The sequence below is a fragment of the Scardinius erythrophthalmus genome (genome assembly GCF_964197995.2).
Source record: "Scardinius erythrophthalmus genome assembly, chromosome: 12".
Classification (NCBI taxonomy): Eukaryota; Metazoa; Chordata; class Actinopteri; order Cypriniformes; family Leuciscidae; genus Scardinius; species Scardinius erythrophthalmus.
This window is the reverse complement of record NC_138232.1, coordinates 17,017,588-17,041,722: the sequence shown is the minus strand read 5'-3', so window position 1 is coordinate 17,041,722 and position 24,135 is coordinate 17,017,588. Positions and strand designations below refer to the sequence as shown.

At 38.3% G+C, this 24,135-nt stretch overlaps 1 protein-coding gene across 3 annotated transcripts in view; it reads right to left on the bottom strand.

Moving 5' to 3' along the window:
• dnajc6 (DnaJ (Hsp40) homolog, subfamily C, member 6) overlaps positions 1-24,135 on the bottom strand; it is a gene marked incomplete at its 5' end in the record, with an annotated part of 48,327 nt that overhangs the window by 6,853 nt on the left and 17,339 nt on the right. For 2 of the 3 annotated variants that reach the window (XM_081380395.1, XM_081380393.1), the window contains 14 exons: positions 250-398; positions 1,399-1,731; positions 1,817-1,957; positions 2,947-3,042; positions 4,987-5,136; positions 6,459-6,851; positions 9,791-9,984; positions 10,672-10,751; positions 11,520-11,628; positions 12,242-12,436; positions 12,683-12,816; positions 13,729-13,851; positions 17,365-17,513; positions 18,351-18,400. In XM_081380395.1, coding sequence (XP_081236521.1) covers positions 250-398; positions 1,399-1,731; positions 1,817-1,957; positions 2,947-3,042; positions 4,987-5,136; positions 6,459-6,851; positions 9,791-9,984; positions 10,672-10,751; positions 11,520-11,628; positions 12,242-12,436; positions 12,683-12,816; positions 13,729-13,851; positions 17,365-17,513; positions 18,351-18,400 — 2,296 coding nt within the window. The remainder of the gene's footprint in view (positions 1-249; positions 399-1,398; positions 1,732-1,816; positions 1,958-2,946; positions 3,043-4,986; positions 5,137-6,458; positions 6,852-9,790; positions 9,985-10,671; positions 10,752-11,519; positions 11,629-12,241; positions 12,437-12,682; positions 12,817-13,728; positions 13,852-17,364; positions 17,514-18,350; positions 18,401-24,135) is intronic. The other variant, XM_081380394.1, reaches the window with a different exon arrangement.

Sequence of the window (24,135 nt, the reverse complement as noted above, 5' to 3'; positions counted from 1 at the left end):
AAAATATCTTAATTTGTGTTCCGAAGATGAACGAAGGTCTTACGCAGTTGGAACAACATGAGGGTGAGTAATTATTGACAGAATTTTCATTTTTGGGTGAACCAACCCTTTAAGTATCAGCTTGCATTTATTTATGTGTGTGTGTGTGTGTGTGTGTGTGTGTGTGTGTGTGTGTGTGTGTGTGTGTGTGTGTGTGTGTGTGTGTGTGTGTGTGTGTGTGTGTGTGTGTGTGTGTGTGTGTGTTTTTACCTTGAGTCTCTCTGGGTCCATTTCTTTTGCCATCTCCTCTTTTCTCATTTCTGCTATTGTTTTTGGCCCTTTCTTATCCTTTGAGCCAGCAAAGCCCTGGCCTGAGAGTAGGTCATCAAAGTTAGCAGCAGAAACCTTTGGTCTGGTTCCTGGAAGAAACGGGAAATAATTATTAAGGAAAGACTTGCCATTTATATTATTCTTTGTTGTTCTAGTAAAGTAAATAAATAGAGATGCACAATATCTGTACCATATGGGTCATTCATCGATATTAGAGATTTTTGACTTCCTCTGTATCATTAGATATTTATTTGTACAAGCTTATTTTCTCTATTTTTTATATTTAGATTACCTTTGCTACCATCTAAAACTCACATAAATTTTTTAATTTAGTAAAAATAAAATTTCACTGTTAAATTAAACATTTAGCCAATCGCAAAAACTACAGATTTTTCATATTGTACATTATGTATGTATGTTGTGATGCCTAAGTTCATTTTTAGTATTTAAAACAACTGGTTGTAGTTTTTAGTGTTTTATTTTACTTTTTTCTAAATAGTACAGAATTTTAATATCAACCATTTATCGGTTATTGGCTATAACATAAATAAAATTATTGGCTTATAATTGTCTCTTTGGCTGAGTGTGGTGTATATGAAGGGAAGACCAAAATAAAAGTGAACAGACTTTATTAACCAAAAGAGAACTACACCAAACTGAACACAAGCATTAACGAGAACCGACAAATGAGAACTAAACCACAGGCATACATACATATTCTAAGTGAAAACAAATATGATTGGATTAACACAGGTGATACAAACAAGGGAACTGATGAGCAACCATAGAAACAAACTATAACGCAATGAGTAACCTAAGAGACAAACAAGTGGCAGGAAAATGGACTACTGCAATTCTCTTTTCTATGGCTTACCCAATTCATCTATAAATAAGATCCAATATATTCAGAACTCTGCAGCTAGGGTCCTTACATACACAAAGAAATCTTTACGCAGACTTCATTAGCTACCCGTACGCTTTCGTATTCAATACAAGATTCTCCTGATCACATTCAAAGCACTCCATAACCCCCCCACCTGGACCAGATTCTATGACGAATCACTAGGCAGTTTGTGTCCAGTTACTCACCCATGTTAGGCTGTGCTTTTGGTCCAGTGGCTCCTGGCGATGCTCCACCCATGCTGGAGAAGCTGACGTTGTAGTTGGGTCTGTTCTGTGGTGAAGTGTGGGGCATAGAGGGTCCTGGTGCTTTAGGTGGGGTCTGGTGTTGTGCACCCTGGGCCGGCGGCTGCCATTGAGCTCCACCTCCAGGCTGCCATGAGGGGAAGCCTGTGCTGGGATGCCAGCCTCCAGAGGCAGTGTGCTGAGGAGAGGGAGCAGGACGCTGAGGGGAGCCCATGGGTGGAAATGCTCCTCCAGTACCAGTAGGTGTGGTGGGTTTGCTGGAGAATCCCGAACCACCTTGGAATGAACACACAGATTTTGAAATTAAATCCATGATGCATTTTTAACATAGGGCTCATTAAAAAGAACTTTATTCCATTACCTCCTCCCAGACTGGCTCCTAGGTTACCTAGATCTGCAAAAGGGTCCAGAGTGTTGGGTTTGGCCTGGTGGATGGGAGTACCATGAACTGAGCTGGTTGGACTAGTGCTGGCGGACTTACTTCCCATCCCAAAACCTTTACCTGATATGACAAATCAGGATTTATAATTTAGTGTTCATCACTGAATAGGGATTATTTAAATGATCTGGTTTCCTGTAACATTTAGTTGTAGATTTAGCGTCTGTCATCATTTTAAACTAGATAAAGCTAAGTAAACTGGCAAACATAAATTAGGTTGTTTGTCAAACTTGCAAGAATTATCTGTGATGATGTCTTGATAACATCAGAAAAAACGTCTCCTAAAGTTTCCTGTATAACTATTAGAGATGCGCGGATGGGCTATTATTTCATCCGCAACTGCATCACAAAACTCATCATCCATCCGCACTAACATTTTTGACCAATTTTCAAAACTGCACCCGCCCGCCATCCGCTGATTGCTGTATACATAATATTTTTCATTTGATTGGTTCAACCGCCCGCCACCCGCCCGAATTGAATTAAAATATTATTTTTCGTCACGTCATCCGCCCGATCCGCGGTTTATCCGCGGAGTCCGCGACTGTAACCGCCAACCGCGCATCTCTAATAACTATTATTCTGTGTAATAATAACTGTATGATTTCCAATTTCTTTTAAATCAAAACAAAACAAAACATTTGATTTTAAATTGTATTTGTGTGAGAAATGTATAAATATAACTATTTTTTGTAATATTTTGAAAATAAATATTTGTAAAAATGCATGTAAAATTACAGTAGTTCAGATATGTACTTGCGCCGTCACTATTTTCACTGGTCCAAACATGAATATACAGTATATATACAAATCTGAACTACTGGCCAGATCGGGCAAGCTGCATCCAGCTCTATTGATTTAATAAAAAAATTAAAAAAGGTCAGTCATATTATGTTTCACAAGAGATTAACATTTATGAGCTATATGAGCTCATCACACCAGTCCAGATGGCAGGTCAGTCAGTAGTGAGTCATTTTGTTTTTTAAGGTGTAATTTCAGAGGAGGCCACCAGGTGTCCCAACTGCACATCTTTGTGTTCTTACAAAACTCACCTTCAGGTGCTGGTTTGCTCCATTCCCATGCTCCCGTAGAGTTCGGCTGTTGGATGTTGACAGAGGGAGTAGCGGGTGGCACAGGCGAACTGCGACCTGTGAAGGGATCATATTTAACTTGATGGCTCTCCATGGATCATTTACATATTCATTTACAATATAAAATACTAAAAAGTAATTTGGATAATACAACTGTGAATTGCAACCTACTATTTTTGACTAATTACAGGAAAATTACTACCTAGAGTTAGATTAAAAAGTTACAACAAATCTTAAAGGAGAACTCCGGTCAATTTTAACATTGAGCTCATTTTTTTGTACATTTGGAGTGCTGTCAATACAGAGAACAACGACAAAAATCGGTGTTGCCTACACCGAGTTATTCTATTTTTAAAATTTGCACCCTGTTGACTTCAATAGGGCAAGTACTAAACCTGATTTTAGCCTCTTAACATCCTTGATGTGTCATTACAAGTGCACAGAAAATGTGAGTGATTCCTTCTGAGTGAACACGAGTGGATTTGACTGCAGTAGATGTGAAAGAAATGTATAAAAATGATGTTATTTAAGCCAGCGCAAATACCTTTGTTTACATCCTGTTTTCGGGTGAAGTCCAAAGTAGTCGATTGCCGAGTTCACGCGCATAGGTTTAGTACCTATGATCACGCGCGTGAACTCGGCAATCGACTACTTTGGACTTCAACCGAAAAACAGGATGTAAACAAAGGTATTTGCGCTGGCTTAAATAACATCATTTTTATACATTTCTTTCACATCTACTGCAGTCAAATCCACTCGTGTTCACTCAGAAGGAATCACTCACATTTTCTGTGCACTTGTAATGACACATCAAGGATGTTAAGAGGCTAAAAGCAGGTTTAAAACTTGCCCCATTGAAGTCAACAGGGTGCAAATTTTTAAAATAGAATAACTCGGTGTAGGCAACACCGATTTTTGTCGTTGTTCTCTGTATTGACAGCACTCCAAATGTACAAAAAAATGAGCTCAATGTTAAAATTGACTGGAGTTCTCCTTTAAACAAAAACAAAATTAAGGTAAAATAATACATAACACAAAATAATACCATTCAAATGTTTGAGATTGATAAGATTGATGTTTTTGAAAGATGTCTGACTTTGACATGATGTGAAATGCAGCAAAAACATGTCACTGTTTAATTTAATACAATAAAAAATACATTTCAATAGCTATCATTTTTATGGGTACTCTATTTGGTTCCTGATTAGAAAAGGCAGAAAATCTTTAGTTTCTTATTCTAAATTATGAAAATATGTTCATTAATTATGTTACTGTAACTAAGAATAGTCAAATTAAACATTTCCCTTTATATGTGTTTTCAAGCAAGCTAGCTTAGCCTGCTAGCTTAGCATTAAACTAACTGATTAAGAAAAGCTCTTAGATTAGTTAAAACAAGTGGGGTGGATTCTGGGATATGATATATTTTCTCTCATTTTCAGTAAATGTAAAGCTCTGAGTAACAGAATGTAGCAATCAACAGTATTTGGCATCATACAGTGCTCCTTTTTCCTGTTCTCTTTAAGTCAGTCACGTCTGACGTAACTTCAGGGAACGGGGTTACATAAGTAACATACAGTAGACATTCTCACCCCTATTATTTCAAAATCATACAGCACTGGTTTGAAGTGATTGGAAACAGTGTTAAATGTTGTTGCTGTATTCCGTATTGGTGTTAATCTGCTTTGCATATTCCCAGAAACATAATACAGGGTTTCAGTTGTCCTTCATAGAGCACATGCTGCTATCGACCACACACATTGTGCTTGAAACAAATAATCATGCTCAAGGGCCAATAATAATTCCACCCTCTCCAAAACATCAAACATCAGCACTTTAAATAAGACATTTACTAGCGAGTTGTTTTATAGAGATACATTTGCAAGGCTATTTTGCTGATCATATTTTGAAGGATATAACACAAAAGAGCTTGGCTGGTTGTTATGGTGACGTTGCCCACACACTGCTGCCAGTGAGACTGAGAGGCAAAGGTGCATGCCTTACCCATGCCCATGTTCTGCATTGTAGGAGACGGAGATCGTGCAGCATGCAGGAAGGGGTCTGGCTGCCCCATATTACCTGGACCCAGGAACGCCCCCATGAAGTCCTGCGGCTTAGAGGCGGGTGCGGGCCCAGATCCGAACGGGTCGAAAGCTGAAGAATTAAAGAAAGGATCTTTTACTGAAATGGACATTTATACAGACCGATAGTTCTGACTCTCACATCTGACTGGATAAAACAAGTTCAAAGCTGTTTGAAAATAGGCTAAATATGCACACCACATATTGGTAAAATGGTACTGTATATCATTTAAAAAAAATTGTCATGGTGCTTTGTAACCGTAAATGATGTTTTATTAACAAGGTTCAGGAGGAGCACGTTCAGATAATTAACACAAGTGAAGAGCACTCAGCAATCAATGGTAAGAGGTGTATATATACTCAGCAGTCTCACCCTAATTCCATTGACAGTTTTGCAGCATCCCTCCACCACCCCTTTACCACGCTTCTAGTCCTAAACACTTACATACGGGGGGATTACTCTGGGTTCGGAGCCCTCCCTCCGGACAGCACGCCAAATACGCATTAAACTTTACCCCTTCAAATTATATGTAAGTGTGAACTCGTGAAACAACCTTTAGTTAGGAAATTATTGCACATTTTAATAAATAAATAAAAATAACATATATATATACACTACCATTCAAAAGTTTGGGGTCAGTAAGATGTTGATTTATTTGATCAAAAAATACAATAAAAACAGTAATATTGTGAAAAATTATTACAATTTAAAATAACTGTTTCTGTTTCAATATATTATTTATAATTAATATATATTAATTACAATTAATATATATTAAATATACATTAATGTAACTTATTCCTGTGAAGGCAAACCTGAATTTTCAGCAGCCATTACTCCAGCTCTCTTTGATGAATAGAGAAGAACAGCATTTATTTGAAATAAAATTCTTTTGAACCATTATAAATGTCTTTACCAACACTTTTAAACAATTTAATGCATCCTTACTTAATAAAAAACATTAATTTTTATAAAAAAAATTCTTTAAAAAACAACAACCTTACTGACCCCAAACATTTGAACGGTAGTATAAATATATTCAATGGGAAAACTGTTATTAATTTAATAATTCATTATTATTATTAGTAGTAGTAGTATTGTGTAATAATATTAATACATAATAATATGAATAAAATAGCTTTTAATTGAATTTGGGTGTTTTTATTACATTGCTGCCATTTTATAAAAGCTATGTACCATGTTACAGCAATTTTGAATAAATTATTGTTCTCTTAGTCACAGCGTCTTATTATATATATTGTTACTGAATGAATGCCATTCAAATGAATAATTCAGTCGTTCAAATTTCACACTATCAACCAAGATGCTCCTGACAAACATCTCAGCTAAATCAGTTCAACAGTCTTTTTTAAAAAGCCATAAAACATACTTACTGCCTCCAGATCGAGGTGATGGACAGGGTGAGGAGGAGTGTGCGGATCTCTGCGGGGTGGACTGAGCAGAAGTGGGGCCGCTGGCCGGCTGTGGTGTGGGCGGAGCTCCAAACAGGTCCCCCAGCAGGTCTGTGGTGGTGCTGGTGGTCGGAGGTTGTGGGGAGGATGGAGGAAGCTTAGCTGCGTCACCATCCAGCCCCAGCAGATCTACTTCCTCAGCTGCTGAAGAAGGGGCCGCTGCTGGCTGGGGCTCCGGCTTCTTAGTCGCTTTTGATTTCTCATTGCTCGTGTTGCTCTGCTGGCTAGAAAGGGAGAGCATCTCATCATCTGAGGGTTCACTCTCCTCATTCGGACCCACTCTGCCTCCGCAACTCCCATGGCCCTGGGCAGGATCTAAGGGACAGACCGGAGAAATGGTAAGATGCAAAGAACAAAATCAAGTTTGCCCATATGATTTGTGTGTTAAGCCCAGGACACACCAAGCCGATAATCAGCCGTCGGGCCGTTTTTGAGCGTCGGCCGACTTAGTTTTTTTGGTGTGTTCCGCACAGTTGGCTTTAGTTGGACGCCGTGATTCAGCATGTAGAATTAGCGACGGGCCTTCAGTGAGAGAGAGAACTCTGATTGGCCGTTTAGCTTGGTGAATGAGTCAGTGCACGAGAATAACAGAAAAACAGCGAGCAAAGAAGTCAAAACGGAACAGATAGAAGGCTGTTCTAATTTTACATCATCTTACCCGAGTGTTCCTGGGCGAATATTTTAATATTAACATGAGCGGAGTGGAATAAAAAGTGATTAGCAGGATTGATATTCAAAACGGTAAGCACGCGCTGCTTTGTTTGCAGCCTGCATAGTCGGTTTCCCTTTTTGAATGATGAATATAGACGGATATATCTGCAGAAATAGACAGCTGACTCATTTACACGCAGGCGCAGAACGCGCATAGCCTACTAGCTGACAGTCGGCTGTAGTTCTCTCGGTGTGTCCAAGTGAAGCTTTTTTGCCCCGGTGCGAGGCGACAACACAGTCGGCTTTCATCAGCGCTAGTTCTATGGCGTCGGTTTGGTGTGTCCCTCACCTAGTTTTCAGCTACCCATCAAATTGTCTAAATTCAATAGTAAACTACACATCTATCAATTAACTATTTACTGTTGACTCCCACAAGCCTCCTACACTACATCTTACCTTCCAAGTCCAAGCCCTCCATTTCATCTTTTCAGCAGAAAATAAAGTACATTAAACAGATGGTGTTTAGTTTAATGGTGCACAGACACTCTACAGAATGCCAGCGAGTGACTGATGAGTTGACTTGTTTAAAAGGCTCACCGAGGGACAAACTAATGAACTCTTAATGGTGATTAAACTCCACAGGGACACCGTGTCTCTCTCTATCACATGAGAAAGTAGCAACTTTACTTCAAGATAAAGAAAATTAGGGCTGTGCGATATAGCTAATAAAATAAAATGCAAATGCTGAACAAAATGCTGTTTTTTAGAACTTTCTACTCATTAAAGAATCCTGAAAAACATGTAGCAGTGTTTCCACAAAAGTATTAAACAGCACAACCGTTTTCAACAGATAATAATAAGAAATGTTTCTTGAGCACCAAATAAGATTATTAAAATGATCTCTGAAGGATCATGTGACATTGAAGACTGGAGTAATGGCTGCTGAAATTAAACTTTGCCATCACAAGAATAATTTGCATTTTAAGATATATAATAAAACAGTTATTTTAAATTGCAACAATTTTTCACAATGTTACTATTTTCACTGCATTTTTTGATCGAATAAATGCAGCCTTGAAGAGCATAAGAAACTTCAGTTTCTTGTAAAAGAAATAAATTTTTATGTAAAAGGGTGATTTTTTTCAATCATCTGACATTCATTAATGACATTTTGAGTCACAAGGTACATGGTCAAATAATGGCTAGAGGAATTTCATTAAAGTGTAAGTTGCAGGTTAAATTTTTCACGAAGATAATGCAATGTGTTTATTAAACATAAAGATAAGAACCGCCCACCATTGTTTTTTTATACCAAAATGCTGATATAATATGAAAAGTTGGCACTTTTAACAGTGGTTTTAACCGCTTCCGCTCCCTTCCACTAGATGGGGCATGACGTCATAAGAGGAACTCACTAGTAGAGTTACCGGCACAGTCATAGCTATAGATGCCTTACATAACTACAGAAAAGTTGGTTGTATGTTTTATTTGATAAAAAAATTATGGATAAAATAACTCAATTGTAAACATACTCGTGTGTGCTGACTTCAAGGGGACCGTGATCATGCCTGAAATGAGAATAAGCTATTCGCAAAACAAACGGGTTCAGGCACGTCAGATCAGCCGGTCGCAGGTCGAGCTGTTCCACTAAACAAAACGCGTTCACCTCACGGCAGCTCATACTCTCCACTGCTGATAGCCCACACAAACACAGTGATGGGGACATCGATCTCTCTTTTTCTTTTCTGACAATAAACATCGCTAATTAAATCATGAGAAATTGCTAAAGCGTGGATTGAGGAAGGGTATTACATGACGTTTGAGGCGTCGACGAGACTAGCGATTGGTGCCTGTGCAGTGTGTGCATCTCTAACGTTACAGCTCTGATTTGGACTGACTTACTGTAAGTAAATAATGTCTTAAGTCGCTGTCCCTCCTTGCTATTCTACATGACGGCAATATTTTAAAAAGACTTGCTTGTTCCGTTATATTATCCGGGTTAAGTTTGCACCTGGTTGCACTAGCTCTAACGTAGCTAACGTTACTCACCGGGACACCTGCCTAACCCTCCACTCATTCTCCTCACACCAAGCTTTAATAACTCTTTGAGTGCCATGGCTCCCCTCTCTCACGCCTGACCGGTTAAAAATTGTAGGGCTGTGGTCCATAAAGAATTTGATGGTTTCCCACATCCTCAGTCGTTCTCCAAATAGCCATAATACAGTAAAAATCTAGCAGAGTATGGGTTGCGAGTTCCTCTTGTGACGTCATCACCCAGTAACTGAAAAAACACGCTACCTTTGAAGAAACCCCAATAAATGTTATTTTAACGCATTTTAAGACAGAAATAATTAAATATATACATATAGAGCACTTTAATTTACACATTAATTGGCTGTGGTGGTTAACCTGCAACTTACACTTTAAAACCATTATGATATTTACAATGGTGCTTTCAATTTATATCGTCAGCAAATTCATTATGAATTTATTGTGAATAAAATATCACCCAGACCTACTTTTAATGCGCTCATTAAAAATTAAGCTTTTTTTGTGTTGTGTAGTATTATACATTCTAGTAATATAGGATTTGTGTATGTTACCTGCAACAGCAAGTGCATCCTGGTGTTCCTGATGACAGGAGAAAAGCACATTGGGGCTCAGGTCTTTGGTGGGGAACTGCTCCCACGGTGGGGTGAGATCTTTCTGTTTCTCTGTGCTTTCAACCTCAATGTCTAGCAGCACATGAAACAGCTGTGGGTATTTCTCTGGGGAATCACAGGCATCTAGCTCTGTCCTGGACAAACACACACAGACACTTCACTGCAGAGCTGCAAATAGTTCAACAGAATGTTCTGTATTTTTTTCCTTTTCTTTTTTTTTTTATAAAAGATTTTAGGGTTACATTTCTATGAATGTATAACGGAAAGCATATTTGCAGGGGTGCTGTCACTGGTCAACCCATATATTTAAAGTTAGTTTTTATTTAAAGAAGTGACTTTTCTTCCATATTGTGACGTACATCTAGGTGTAACGGATTATTGAAAAATAAAATAATTGAGGGTAAGAACTTGATTTTATGTATTGCTTGTTGATTGGATTTCATGATTTTAATCATTTTTAATCCCATTTTAGCTTTTTTTTTCAGTGTACTCAAATCGTCCTTCGGTGTAACAAATCAGTTTTTAAAAGCACAAATATGCCATGTAGTTTATAAATTAATGATGTCATAGAATTGTATGTATAATACTAAGAAGAATATAAAGAATGCTAAATGAAATACTTTTACACACTAATCAAGTGTCCTAACCAGGTGCTACATGACAAAGAGGCAAAGAGTTGCTGGTCATTTTATCAGTCATTATGTGGAGCAGGAATTTGAATAAATTAAAAATCTAGATTCTGCTTAAATCTAGATTAACTGCTTCAGATTTTCCAGCATTACAGTGTGTTGCTTATGAAAGAAGATTAAAGAAACACTTACTTCATAAACTTTAAGACTGTTGTGCCGGGGGCGATGAAACCAGTATGGAACTGAATCTGGAATATCTGGGTGTTTGTTACCTGCAAACACCCCAAAATTTAAACACTGACAAATGCCTAATATGTTGCAACCTTTCAGTCAGGGTTCCTACACATTTTCCATTTCAAAATTTCCAGACACAAATTTCCAAACCTCTCTGTAGAATTTTCAGACAGTAATAGTATTTAACATAAAAGGTTCATACATCAAATATTTTATTTTTTGTTTTGTTTTTTTGTTTTTGTGATAACGTGCATACTTTATAACCTACATATATTCACCTCTGACAGATCAGTTTGATACTGTAAATGTGATCTGATGTGTGATTAGTCTGATTTAGATTATTGTTTTCATCCTTTATCTGTTGCTGGTTTGAGTGGCACGTGCACATTCATTTACTGAAGTTCAAAAGAGATTTGCTTATGGCAAAGACAGTAAAATTGTGTATTGAAAATGTGCGCCTTGAATTCATTTAGTCGTGTTCAACAATCACTAAACATTCACTAAACCTTTGCCATGAAGACAATCTGCTTACATGATACATTTTTACAAATTCTTAATTTTATATTTTAGAAAACTGAAAAGGGGCAATAGTCTGGAAACACTATTATTTTTCCATACTCTGTTTGCTTTTTTCCATACTTATCCAGACTTGGAAATAGTTCAAATCAATTCCATACTTTTTCAAACTGTGTAGGAACCCTGTTACATGTAGGCCTATATATATTGTACTCATTCTATAGTTTTTTTTCTTTCTCTGCTGCAGCTTTAGATTCAAAAGGGGTAACAGTAAGTTATTGGTCTCATACCTTGGCCTGAAGTGCATGGGAACGCATGTGAAAAACTGAAATCACTACGTCTCCTTGAGCACTCACTCCCACAGGAAAGACCACTTTGCCCTCTTGAATCCTGTGTTCCCTGAGAGCAGCATACATGAAGATATACTTCAGCATTACACAAACAATATCATTATTTTTCAAGTGCTACATAAATGATCTTGTACGCAATTCAGCCCTTTAAAATAAAATAAAGCAAATTCCATTTTAGAATTTGAGGTTGCAAACAGGATACAGAAAAAGTAATTCAAAATAGATTTTCAGTAAGTAGAATTAAAATTGGACATACATTCATCTAACTGTTGTTAGTGTGTTTTTTTAATAATACATTTTATTTTTCATAAACATTGTTCATCATACAAACAACATATGGGGATTTCTTTCAATTTCAATTCAGTAAATTCTTTTTCCTGTCATTCTAACTCAATCTCCAATTCAACTTCCTTTGGGGTGTGGCCAATTCAATTTAAATTCACACTCTTGAATTTGTGTTTTTGAGTTCTTAAATTGTGGATTTTGATCAACCCTGTTCCCTTGACATTGCATACGATATCTGAAATGATTTTGTGATAAGTGACAATAAGACTCTATATTGTCCCAAAAATATTTGATAGGACAATATATTACTATTCATTACAAGTAATTTCAGCATGTTAAATGAGCCATTAGCAGAGAATCTGTATGGACATGCTTACCTCATTCTCTCATACTCCTGAGCTGTAGAAAAGATCTTGGTCTCACCAATAAGTACATCACAAAATGGCCGACAGCCACTGCGCTGTTTGTTGAAGCAAGGAACAGGACTCATTGTGACGGCTTTAATGACTAACGGTTTGGAGTGGGGTACGGTGGGCTTCTCTGAGACTAAACTGCATACATAACCTATGTACCTGAATAAATACACACATACACACATATAAGTCTATCATACCTTGTTTAATCTAGGACATATGTTGTGGTGAAACATTTCATTCTCTCTATATACAACTAACATGCAGAAAAATGGACATTTCAAGACAAAGGTAATGTCTGCCAAAAATAGCAATTTTATTAGTTCATCATCTACTGTAAAATGATTGTTGAGTATTTATATTATTCAGTAGTTTCTATCAGAGCTGCGATCTGATTGGTCGTACCTCCTATGGGAGGGCCACAGGCCTGATCCAGGCCTCTTGGCGCTGAGAAGATGCATGGCTGGCACCGGGTTGGCAAAAAGGTGGCAGAAACAGAACATGGCACAGACCAGCACGCCCGAAGAAGCTCTGCCATCCTAAAAAGAGCAAACATGCATTAGGCCAGCCTTGGATAATATAGATGTTTCTTGTTAAGTTTCCTCCTTTTCTATTGTACTCTTAGCCCAGTGTTTTAGTCCTCACTGTACGTATGCAAAGTTGTTTTTACACTCATGATGGGGGAGGAAAGAGAGTGAGCAAGAGGGAGATTTGAAGAAAGACTGTAGAAAGAGAGATGGGTGAGAGCCATTACAAAAGAGAAAATGTCAGAGGAATATAGCTGGAAAAAGAAGGGTTATGATCAGACAAGAGATTTAGGACCCACGTTATTATTAGAAAAGCTTTCCAGTGCTGGAGAGACCTAAGTGGGAAGACCTGAAAACTGACACAGAGGTTGCGTTGTTTCTGCTCCATAAGTGAGTAACAATGGTTTTGAGTGTGTGTGTGTGCTGCTGCTTGTATATACCCTTGTGTACTGTATGTTCATTTTTTGTTCTTCCTTGTTGTTTGTTCGTCATCTTCACTTTATTTTTCGTTTCACTTCATTTATTGATTTATCAATCAATCAATCTAACTAACTGTGAAATCTTTCAGGCTTTCTGTTTGTGGTATCATTTTTTATTCAAATCAAGCATATTTTGTACCACACAGTTCCATTAAAATAGGCTAATTTCACATTCTGTCCTACTTTCCATTAAAGATAGCTAATAATGATGAATGATATGTAACAAAACTGCCGGGAATGTTGTTTTCTTTGCAAGCTCTCAGAAACTCTTATTTTTGCCAGATTTTTATGTTACAAGTAGCCTTAAGAAACCTTTAAGCCTTTTTGGACAATGTGAAATGTTCATGACTCAAATGTAAACAATGAATCTGGTTTAACAGTCATGGCTGTTAATGCTTAGTAACCACAACAGGCAACAGGTATGGACATTAAAAGACCTCCTTACCGAACAGGTAATCACACACACATTCTTGGGGTTTTGCTTGAGCCAGTTGTACATATTCTTACACACGGCAAATAAGTTGTGAAGACTAGGAGCCTGCCTGGAAGACCAATTGCATTCAGAAACCTACAGATAAACGAGAAGGACAGTTATGAGAGAAGAAGTTAGAGAGAAGAAGATGTAAAAGAGAGTATGAATAAAGATTTGAATAATCACGGATAAAATATAAAAACATATTTTAAAAAAGACATACAAGAAAATAATTCTTACAACAACAAGGAATTTGTGTAAGAAGGAAACGTCAGAATCATCATATATCACATATATTATTTATATTTAAGCCAAACCTTCAATATAAATAATACATCAATGTTGCTGCACTTTTGTCATTCAGAGCATTTGTTTTTATCAAAAGAATGTAACAAGTGATCCCAAAATGATATATATATAATTATAACTCTAACAGCAAATAAGTCATGAGCTAGAAATAGTTGAGTCATGCAGTTTATCTTAGGAGTTATTAAATTACATAGGAAAAGCACCGTTTAATATTTAATGAAGAAGGTCATAAGAGTCACTACAGCCACTAGTATCATTTCTAGACAGAAATGAGTCTCGTAGAATAAGTAACTTGAACTACACCAGTGTTTCCCAAATCTTTTATGTTCCCCAGAGCCCCATCAATAAAGCTCAAGTACCCCTTTATTGACACAAAACCGGAATTGTATTCCTTAACTTGTAGCATTATATTATTAAATTAATATATTATTAAACATATTATTTAACAACAATCAGTGCTATGGGTGACAAACAGATTCATCATGTAGCTTCCTCTCTGTTTAATGAGACATCTGGGACCTACTGTATAAACATTTTACATGACTGATTTAATAGGGATGTTCATATGTCCATTTTTGACATTTCCCAGGACATTTAACAGAGAGCATGCTTTTTAATGACAAAACAAACAAAAAATTTGGCCCACTTCAAGGAAATGAAAAGTGGAATAAAGTCGTTATTTTTGTTTGTTTTTGCGCACAGAAAGTATTCTCGTCGCTTGATATACTTAAGATTAAGCCACTAGAGTCACTTGGACTATATTAACGATCTCTTTAATAACTTTTCTGGGCCAGCAAGTTTCGGTCACATAGCAGCCTATGGAGGATTCAGACATGGCTCAGATTTCATCAAAAATATCTTAATTTGTGTTCCGAAGATGAACGAAGGTCTTACGCGGTTGGAACAATATGAGGGTGAGTAATTACTGACAGAATTTTCATTTTTGGGTGAACTAACCCTTTAATAACAGGGATTGCATAGACTAGTCAACTAGTCGACTTTAATGCTCTACCATATCGCTTTAAGCTTTAAGCTTGAGGTTGATCATGTGATTTGCAGAAGACAATAGGTGAGGATCCCGGTGGGTCATTGCAGTAAAGCAGCAGTGGTACTTCAAGTGTGTGGAAATGCTTCACTAAAGATGAAGCCTGTAGTACAACTGTCACTTGCAAAATATGCAAGTCTGTCCTGAGGTACAACAAAAGTACAAGTGCAATGCACACAACTGAAAAGGCATCTGGGTTCTACAGCTGGAACTTCATTGTTCCAAAGAAGGATGGGGGTTGCGTCCGATTTTAGATTTGTGCCATCTTAATCATTCAGTCAAGAAGCTCAAATTCAAAATGTTGACTTTGAGGCAGTCTAAAGGACATATATTTCTAAAGGAAGATCTAAAGGATGCATACTTCCACACAGGGCTTAACATTAACACCTGCCGACTCGCCAAATGCATGTGGATTTCAGCAGTGGTGTGTAACGCTGTCACTCATGCTAGCCACTTTGGCGGGTTGAATTTACATTTTTTAATAGTAGTCTTTTAAAAAGGCATCTGAAATAATAAACTGTGTGCAATGTAGTGTTTTTAATTGTTAGATAAATATCGATACTGAAATATCTGAAATGCTTCCAATACTCATTTTCCGCAGAATAGATATAGGATACCAGCTGCGAGTTATCGCTCTCTCATCTCAGTGAGTTGACACAAACCTGCCTGCCCTCACTTCATTTGCTCTGGATGAATATTGTTGGTGTTACAGGGCTTGAATTTCGGCGTGGGATTGGGCATATTGCGCATAATTTTACTATTTCCCGCAGATTTTGAGCTCACACCCAAAGTGCGTGCATATAAGCCTCAGCCACATGCTAAGTTGAGTTATTTTTCGCTGCTTATAAAGTATATTGTGCTTAATCAGACATGACCGATGCTACGTCTGTATGCTTTCCCCCCGATCACTCTGCTCCCGGGAGTTCTGGAAACAGTCCGCCAGGATAGGATGAGTCTACTACTAGTAGCGCCATTCTGGCCAACCTGAGAATTCCGGTCAAGAGGGACCTTTTGTAACTGGCAGTGGGCACAATCCTTCACCCCCATCAAGAGTTATGGAAGCTGTGGGTTTGGCCTCTGAGTGGGCCCAACTCCTAGTCTCAGGTCTCCTCAGGTCCAGAGCTCCCTCCACGAGGAAACTGTATGCATTGAAGTGGAGGGTTTTCACTACATGGTGTGGAATTCGACAGTGAAACCTGACAGACATCAACCACCCATGACGTTCCGTTTGGACTGATTTCACACACGTGCTTCAGACGCAATCATGCAGAGACGTTCCCAAAGCGCTGATCCTATGACGCAGCATCTCGTTCCCTTCTCGGGGACCAAGGGTTACAGTCTTAACCCGAGACGTTATGCTGACATATGCATCAATCATTTTTGGGAGTTAGTATTATTGTTGCATTGTTACCTTCAAGTTGCAACATGTTATGAGCTGTCTGTCAGCATCTGTGTATTTTTATTTTACATATAAATTGCAAATTGTGGCATACTGCAAAGCATTCCCATCTTGTGTTTTTATTAATTACAACATCAGTGATTAGTCAACTTCGACTCGATTTTAATCACATAACTATCGACTTCAAAAAATCTCAGGTCGTTCAACAGCTACTAACATCTTATATAATTTTGCTTATGTTTAATATATCTTGTTTTATGGATGCTTTACATTTTTTAATGGACATCGACAAAGAGGAAAATAATAAATAGGAAAATATTTTTTTCAGTGTTCTCTTTTATTGGCACAGACAACATTTGCATTTAACATATTTTCCTAGTTTCTTGTACTACTAAATGTGGTGCAGTATCACATATTTTGATGGAAATATGCATATGGAAATTATATGCAGATGAGCCTATGCATGTTAAAAAAGGTATATACTTTTAGGGTGAAAGCCCCAGATGTTGTTTGTGATCACATTTTGACAGTTCAGCGAGCAATGATAGAGAAACTTTCTCTGACAAAGACCTAAAGGCAAATTTATTTCTAAATGAAATCCAGATGGAATGTTTAACAAAGGTAAAGTGATTTTCAGTCTTTGTATGTTGCAATTTAATTATGTCTGAAATTTCCCTCATCAGCACATCATTTCGTACAAATTTTAATAAGAAGTTATGACTTCTTCTGTAACAAAGACAACACTGAAATCTTTCCAAGTACTTAATACTTAGCCCACAGGCACTTTAATTTGTAAAGTGATCTGGAATGTGAAATGAAAGTATGTAATTCAAGAAATGCAGCTGATTGTACTCACTCTGTTGGAGAACTTGGCCCCTCTGTAGTTCCTCTGTGACAGGTTGAAAACAGTGTAGTGGTCGGCATGCCGTGAGTCCAGAAAGGAACGGATATCCTCTGTGTGGTTCCTGTAGCCCATCTCCACCGTCTCAGCAGGATATGACATCACTGACAGAGTAAAAGGACAATTAGGAAAGGATTATAACTTCTTTCCAGTAAGTTTAGTGTGGCCAAAACAAACATTGCATTTAGTGCATACAGCTGAAACACAAACATGATAATATTAGCATCTGATATACTACACTTTTATATGCTTTTAAACCAGACTAACTCTCTGACAACAGTGGCCAAAAATGATGTCCAGTCTAGGAAATTGACATCTTCACCCGTTATTCAAACAATAATAAACATTTGCTAAAGATTTTTTTAATAGCACATTTCATAGTTGAACTTGGAGTCAATTGTTTAATTTGTGATAACGCAATGAAACATGCCAAATTGTGTGGACATAATTTTTGGCCAGGCTATCATGAAAAGAAATTAACACATGCAAAAACAAGAGAGAACCAACGAAATATTAATAACTGATGATTATGTTGTATGTTTTACGCTTTTTTTCTGTGTGAGCTATTTGTTTTTCTATGCATTCTTTTGCATAGTAAAATAAAACCTGTAGCTGTATTTTGCATTTTTTCTGCCATTATATCATTTAAATACCTTAACCTTGTTTAGTGTTTTGTTATTGCTTCATTCTTAAACTATTTCAAAATATATAAATTAGTTTCTTTATATTTTTATGATTTAATAATCAAACTTGTAGGGTCAAAACTGACTGACTGATTATATAATAACAGTTAAAACCAAGACAGACACGTATGTCCACAGTTAAAAAAGGAACAAAAATACCTAAAAAGAACAAAAATACCTAAATGCAAAAGTAAATGCAAATACCATGGTACACGAACATGGTCAACATTCATTATCACATAATTGTTCATTACTCACCTATAATACGTGTGGTGATGTAAGCAATGTCCAACTCTCCTTTTGTATATCTAAATTGTACACAAGAGCACATATAAACTCAATATCGACAGCATAACATATATTCATACCAATTTTGAATTTTTTCTTTTTCTTTTTTTCTTTTATTAAATTATTCTAATGTCCTAAAATAAAAATGGTAAAGTTCTTATTTATCAATACAATACGGTAGAGTTATAATAACCTATTTTATTTAAAATGTTCAATTAAAAAGTTGAAGTGTGGTAATGATAAATACATCTAGTACTTACAGTATATACTAAAAATTCAGCTTTGCATCACAGGAATAAATTAAAATATATATGCGACCCTAGACCACAAAACCAGTCACAAGGGTCAAAATTGAGATTTATACATCATCTGAAAGAAATAAGCTTTCCAATGATGTATGGTTTGTTAGGATTGGACAATATTTGGCTGAGATACAACTATTTGAAAAAAAAATCTAAACATTGAGAAAATCACCTTTAAAGTTGTCCATTTATGTTCGCATTTTGCCGCATCCACTAACAAAATATTTTATTTATATATTTAGTAGGAAATTTACAAAGCTTTATTAAGCTTAAATAACCAGAATATTTCCCAATATTACGGTTTCCTTTTGAATGGGTACTCGCACTGTGTCTGGCAAGACAAATGGGGAATCCCTAAGCGTGACTTGTGTCTGAAGCACGTCTAAACGCGACAATTGTATTGGCCGGCGACAGCCTATGACGTCACTACCAGTGCGACTGTTAGTAAGGGATAAAAGGATGCCTGAGGAAAACGCCTGAGGATTCTCTTTTTAATCTTCAGGAGCCATTTGTTTTGAAGCATGTTGGTAAGTGTTTGCATTACTTTGGAAATTGGCAGTTGCAAAGCATTCAGGAAAAAGGTTGATCCGAGTCCTTGTTATCAGACCCCAGATGATACACAAGACCTTTGTGTTGTTTGTTTTGGATAGAGCATTCACGCTCAGTCCTTAAAGGGATGGTTCGGAGTAAAATCAACCTAGGGTCCTTTGCACCATTACCTCGAGCCAAACACCCCCCCAGAAGCCTTTTTTCCCTTGGTCGAACATTATTAAAGTTAGAGCTTATTTTGAAATATCAGTCGGATGGCTTAGTGCAGGCGCTAATGGAACCTAGGCTGCATCTCATAAATTACCCCACTAATAATGCCCAGAATGGTACCAAACTTATACAGTAGTACAAATAGGTTCTGTACTCATAAAACAAGCCATTGGAAAGTTTGTAAGTACATCAGGAGTTTATTTAAATAACACTTGCCTGACGGCTCATGCTACTGCTAACCCGGACGTCGACGTCACTTCAGTGATTTGGGAAAAGCACGTAAAAGTCCTGGCAGAAAGCGATGCATAAGGATGTAGTGTAACGACGAATTATTATTTTTTACGAAGTGTTAACAACTTAGTGTTAACTAATAATTGTTGCAAACTGGTACTACCAACAAAATATTAGTGCATTCCTGGAACTGGGCGTCGTTACACTACATAATAAACTCCTAATGTACTTACAAACTTTCCAATGCCTAGTTTTATGAGTACAGAACCTATTTGTACTACTGTATAAGTTTGGTACCATACTGGGCATTATTAGTGGGGTAATTTACGAGATACATCATAGGATCCATTAGCGCCTGCACTAAGCCATTCGGCTGATATTTCAAAATAAGCTCTAACTTTAATAATGTTCAACCAAGGGCAAAAAGGCTTCTGGGGGGGTGTTTGGCTCGAGGTCATGATGCAAAGGACCCTAGGTTGATTTTACTCCGAACCACCCCTTTTAGGGGGCTGTATGCGTGCACTGCGAGCGTTTTCCTATGAAAAAGCTCCACTCTCATTTGACCCTCTCCTAAAGGGAACCGGGACAAACACCTGTACCCCATGGCTCATGCCCTGCTGTCGCTGAGGTGAGAAGGAAACTGAGATTGTGGGGGTCTCAGGTGGAGCTTGCTGAGTAGTTTGAAAGGAGTATGACCCTTTCACGCTCCTCTGTGGCTGACGAGAGCAATCTGCTGGAGAAGGATGTATTAATGTAACTTGATGTTACGGTTTTCTGTCAGGTTGGAAGGCCCTCTGTGGGCCTCACTGACAAACCATGAAAAAAAAACACCTTTCCTTATTTAAGTTAAGTTGAAAGATTTTTGCTAAGTCTCCTTAACAATCTCATTTGGTCGAGTGTTGGTAGTACTCACCTCAAAAGGTCATCATACCGAGTACCCCGCTCCCTAAGAGCTCTATTATCAGGTGAGTGGCTTTCTGTGAGCCTTCACAATTTTAATCATGGTTGAGCATTATTAGTATTCCCCTCATACGGAGGGTCGTTATACTGAGTACTCGCTCCCTAAGAGCTCTGTTTTTTTTAAAAATCAAGTGAGGGGTTTTCTGAGGGTCTCCTTGATAGGTTCATTTCAGTTCAGCATTCCTTGTATTTTAGAGGGTCGTCAGTACTCCGCTCCCTAGAGCTATTTCCGGCTCTGTCAAGCTGTTGGCTTTATGAACCATTTTTTTTTTTTTACTAGTCGAGTTATATGGCTCTCGTCGTGCCTCCTTGACAAACCTATATTGTTATTGTCATGGACTGTTACCTCAAATGTCAGGTGGATTGGCTCTAAGTGAGCCTCCTTGACAAAGAGTGTTGCTAGGTCTCCTCTCATTTTGTTGAGAGCTTCCAGCTGAGACCTCTGCTCTCTAGTGCTCTGCATGGTTGGGCACTGAAATTAACTAGTCCTCCTCTCATTTTAGAGAATTATCTTGGTGAGGCCCCCACTCATTAGAGCTCCTTTTTATAAGTCTTCATGACTGTGGATCGACCCTGCTGAGGTTCTCTCCTCTGAGCCCTCCAGGTTAGCGGTTTAGAGTGACAAGGATTTCTGTGAGCCTCCTTGATAAAACCGTTTTTAGGATATTGAGAGATTAGACCTCCTCTCACTCTGGAGAGTCAGTTTCACTTTTCAGCGCTACAACTAGATGATGTTCCAAGTGGAACGGTTTTCAGTAAGCCCCCTGATAGGACATCTTCCTTAGAGTATTGTAGTCAGGCCTCCTCTCATTCAAGAGAATTATCCAGTTGAGACCTCCACTATAAAGAGCTCCTTCTTAAACTAGCATTGGCTGCTTTTAGACAGTGTTGTTAGGCTTTCGTCTCGTCAATTGAGAGTCATTTGGTTATAGCCTCCTCTCCCTTGAGCTAACCACTGGGATAGTGAATTCAAATGGCCTGGCTCTCTTTGCTAAAGGCCTGTTCTCCTAATATTGGCTATATCGAGTGACATGGCTCCCTGTGAGCCTCCTTGTTAAGCAGCCTTAGTGTGAGTTAGTATTACTTCCTCTCATTTAGATAGCCTTCCTGCAGAGGTTTGCAATCCCTGAGCTCCGCCTGGATAACAATGTCCAGTGGCATGATTCTCTAGGAGCCCCCTTGGTAGGGCTGTCCCTAGTATAGTACGAAGTTAGACCTCCTTGATCTAGAGAGTCATCCTGTTGAGGCCTCCACCCATCAGAGCCCCCTTTTTCAAGCTGAGCTCTCTTAGGTTGAGCTTGCTTGTAAGGCAAGCCTCCGTGATAAGTCAAGTCTTATGTTTTAGCTAGTACTCCCCCCACTTAGAGGGTCATTATGCAGAGTTCTTCGCTCCCTAGGATTCCGTACAATCAGCAGTATCAAGTTGTTAAGCTCTCTGTGAGCCTCCTTAAGATAAATCTGTAGGCTAAGTTTGGTACTCCCCTTGTTTAGAGGGTCAGTATGCAGAGTGCCTTGCTCTCTAGAGTCTGTTGAAGGACTTTCTGAGGGCCAGTGAACCGGTCAGTACTCCTCTCATTCTAGAGGGTCATCATGTAGAGTACTCTGCTCCCCCAAAGCTACTTTAGTGGTCTACAAGTCCTGAATAACCCCTTTTCGGGCTGAGCAGAGTTACTCGCCTCACTTGGAGGGTGGATATGCTGAGTCTCTGCTTTCTAGGACTTCCATCTCTGGAATCTGGTGTGAAGTGGTTACTGTCTGTTGCAATACCATCTCACTGGAGGCCTTTGTGAGAGTGCTGAATCTAGAGATTCTTCGTAGGCAGACAGGTTGTAGGCTGACTAGGCTAGAATGGCAGAGGTCAGCCTCCCTGGTGATCCTAGGGATTGAGGCTTTTAAATCCCCCTGAAGTGACAAGCCAGGGTCTCTTTGCAAGCCTGGCCATATTCCCTTAAAATAATTTTTCAGTAAGTAAATAATTCCAAGCCTGGGGCCGAGCCCTACCGCTTGGCCCTGCGAGGACTTTCCTCTTACAGGGTATGTAGCTTGGGCAGTGGCCGAAGGGAATAATGTTACTTGCTACGTTTACATGCAAACAAATAATCCATTAGTAATCGGATTGCCGGCTCATTCGGACTGAAAAGTCTTAATGTAAACAGCTTGATCGATTTGACTGAGCTCGATCTGAATGAAATTTCGATCGGCTTGAAAGGGGAGGTTTATTCCTTTTCTAATCCAATCGAGAGAACATGTAAACACTTGATCGGATTGAAAACTGAAACTGGAAAGGACTGCGAGTGCACATGCGCATATCAACCCCAACAATTTATTCAGCATTCATGTAAGCACTTCATTAATCGGAATGAATTCACTCTGATTAAAACAAAAGGTGTGCATGTAAACATAGGCACTGACAGCTTGCTGGTGCATACCTTTGGGGAATCTGGTTCTGACACTAAGGTCAGGAGAATCAGCTTTTTTAGTGCTTAGTCACCACCAAAAGGGCATGCATTGCCCTCAGCATGGTGGAGTGGGTATTTGTTCCCCATAGCATCTTGCCAGACGCAGTGCGAGTTACATTCGAAAGAAAATGTCTTGGGTTACAAATGTAACCTAAGTTTCCTGAGAAGGGGAACGACACACTGTTTCTCATTGCCATGCTTTCGTACTGGTAGGCTGTCGTCAGCCAATAAAATTGTCTTGTTTAGACACATGCTTCAGACACCGGTCATGCGGAGGCGTTTCCCATAGCGTCTTACCAGACGCAGTGTCTCGTTCCCCTTCTTAGGGAACCTAGGTTACATTTGTAACCTGTGCATTTTTTCAGTGTTTTTGATCAAATAAATGCAGACTTGTTGAGCATAAGCGACTTCTTTCAAAAACATTAAAAAAATCTTACTGACCCTAAACTTTTTAACAGAAGTGTATATTCATGTTTTTGAGTCATCTAACTGTATTCTAGAAATAGAGGACCACATTACACAACACCCAAATCACCTGTGTAATCTGCTGAAGCGTGAAATCCTTCTAATGGGATCATATGTAAATAAGCTACTATTCTAAGCCTCTGTGCAAGAGCTGAATGAAATACACTAGTAGTTTAGTGTGTCTGTATGTGAGTGTTTATGCAGTGATCTGTATGTGTGTGTGTGTGTGTCATTCACCCTTTGCACAGTGGTGGAAATAGCAGCTTGTTTAATCATTATTAATATAATTGTGTGCGTAAGAGAAAAGCACACAGAGTTGAGGGGAGACTTGTTTTTCTTTCATTAATTAGCAAGGTTATTACGCAGTGCATTTTCATGTCCCAATCATGATGTAATATATTAGACAAAATATTAATAGCAATATTTTTGGTTACCCACATTTAATTTTCACTGAGTTTAAAAATGCTCTCTGACTTAAGAGCACCCTAAGTAACCTGGTGGATCTGATCTGCTTCTGGGTCAGTCAGGGGTAAAATGCTACATTACATAAGAACTTCGTGCTATGTCTACCCATTTGTG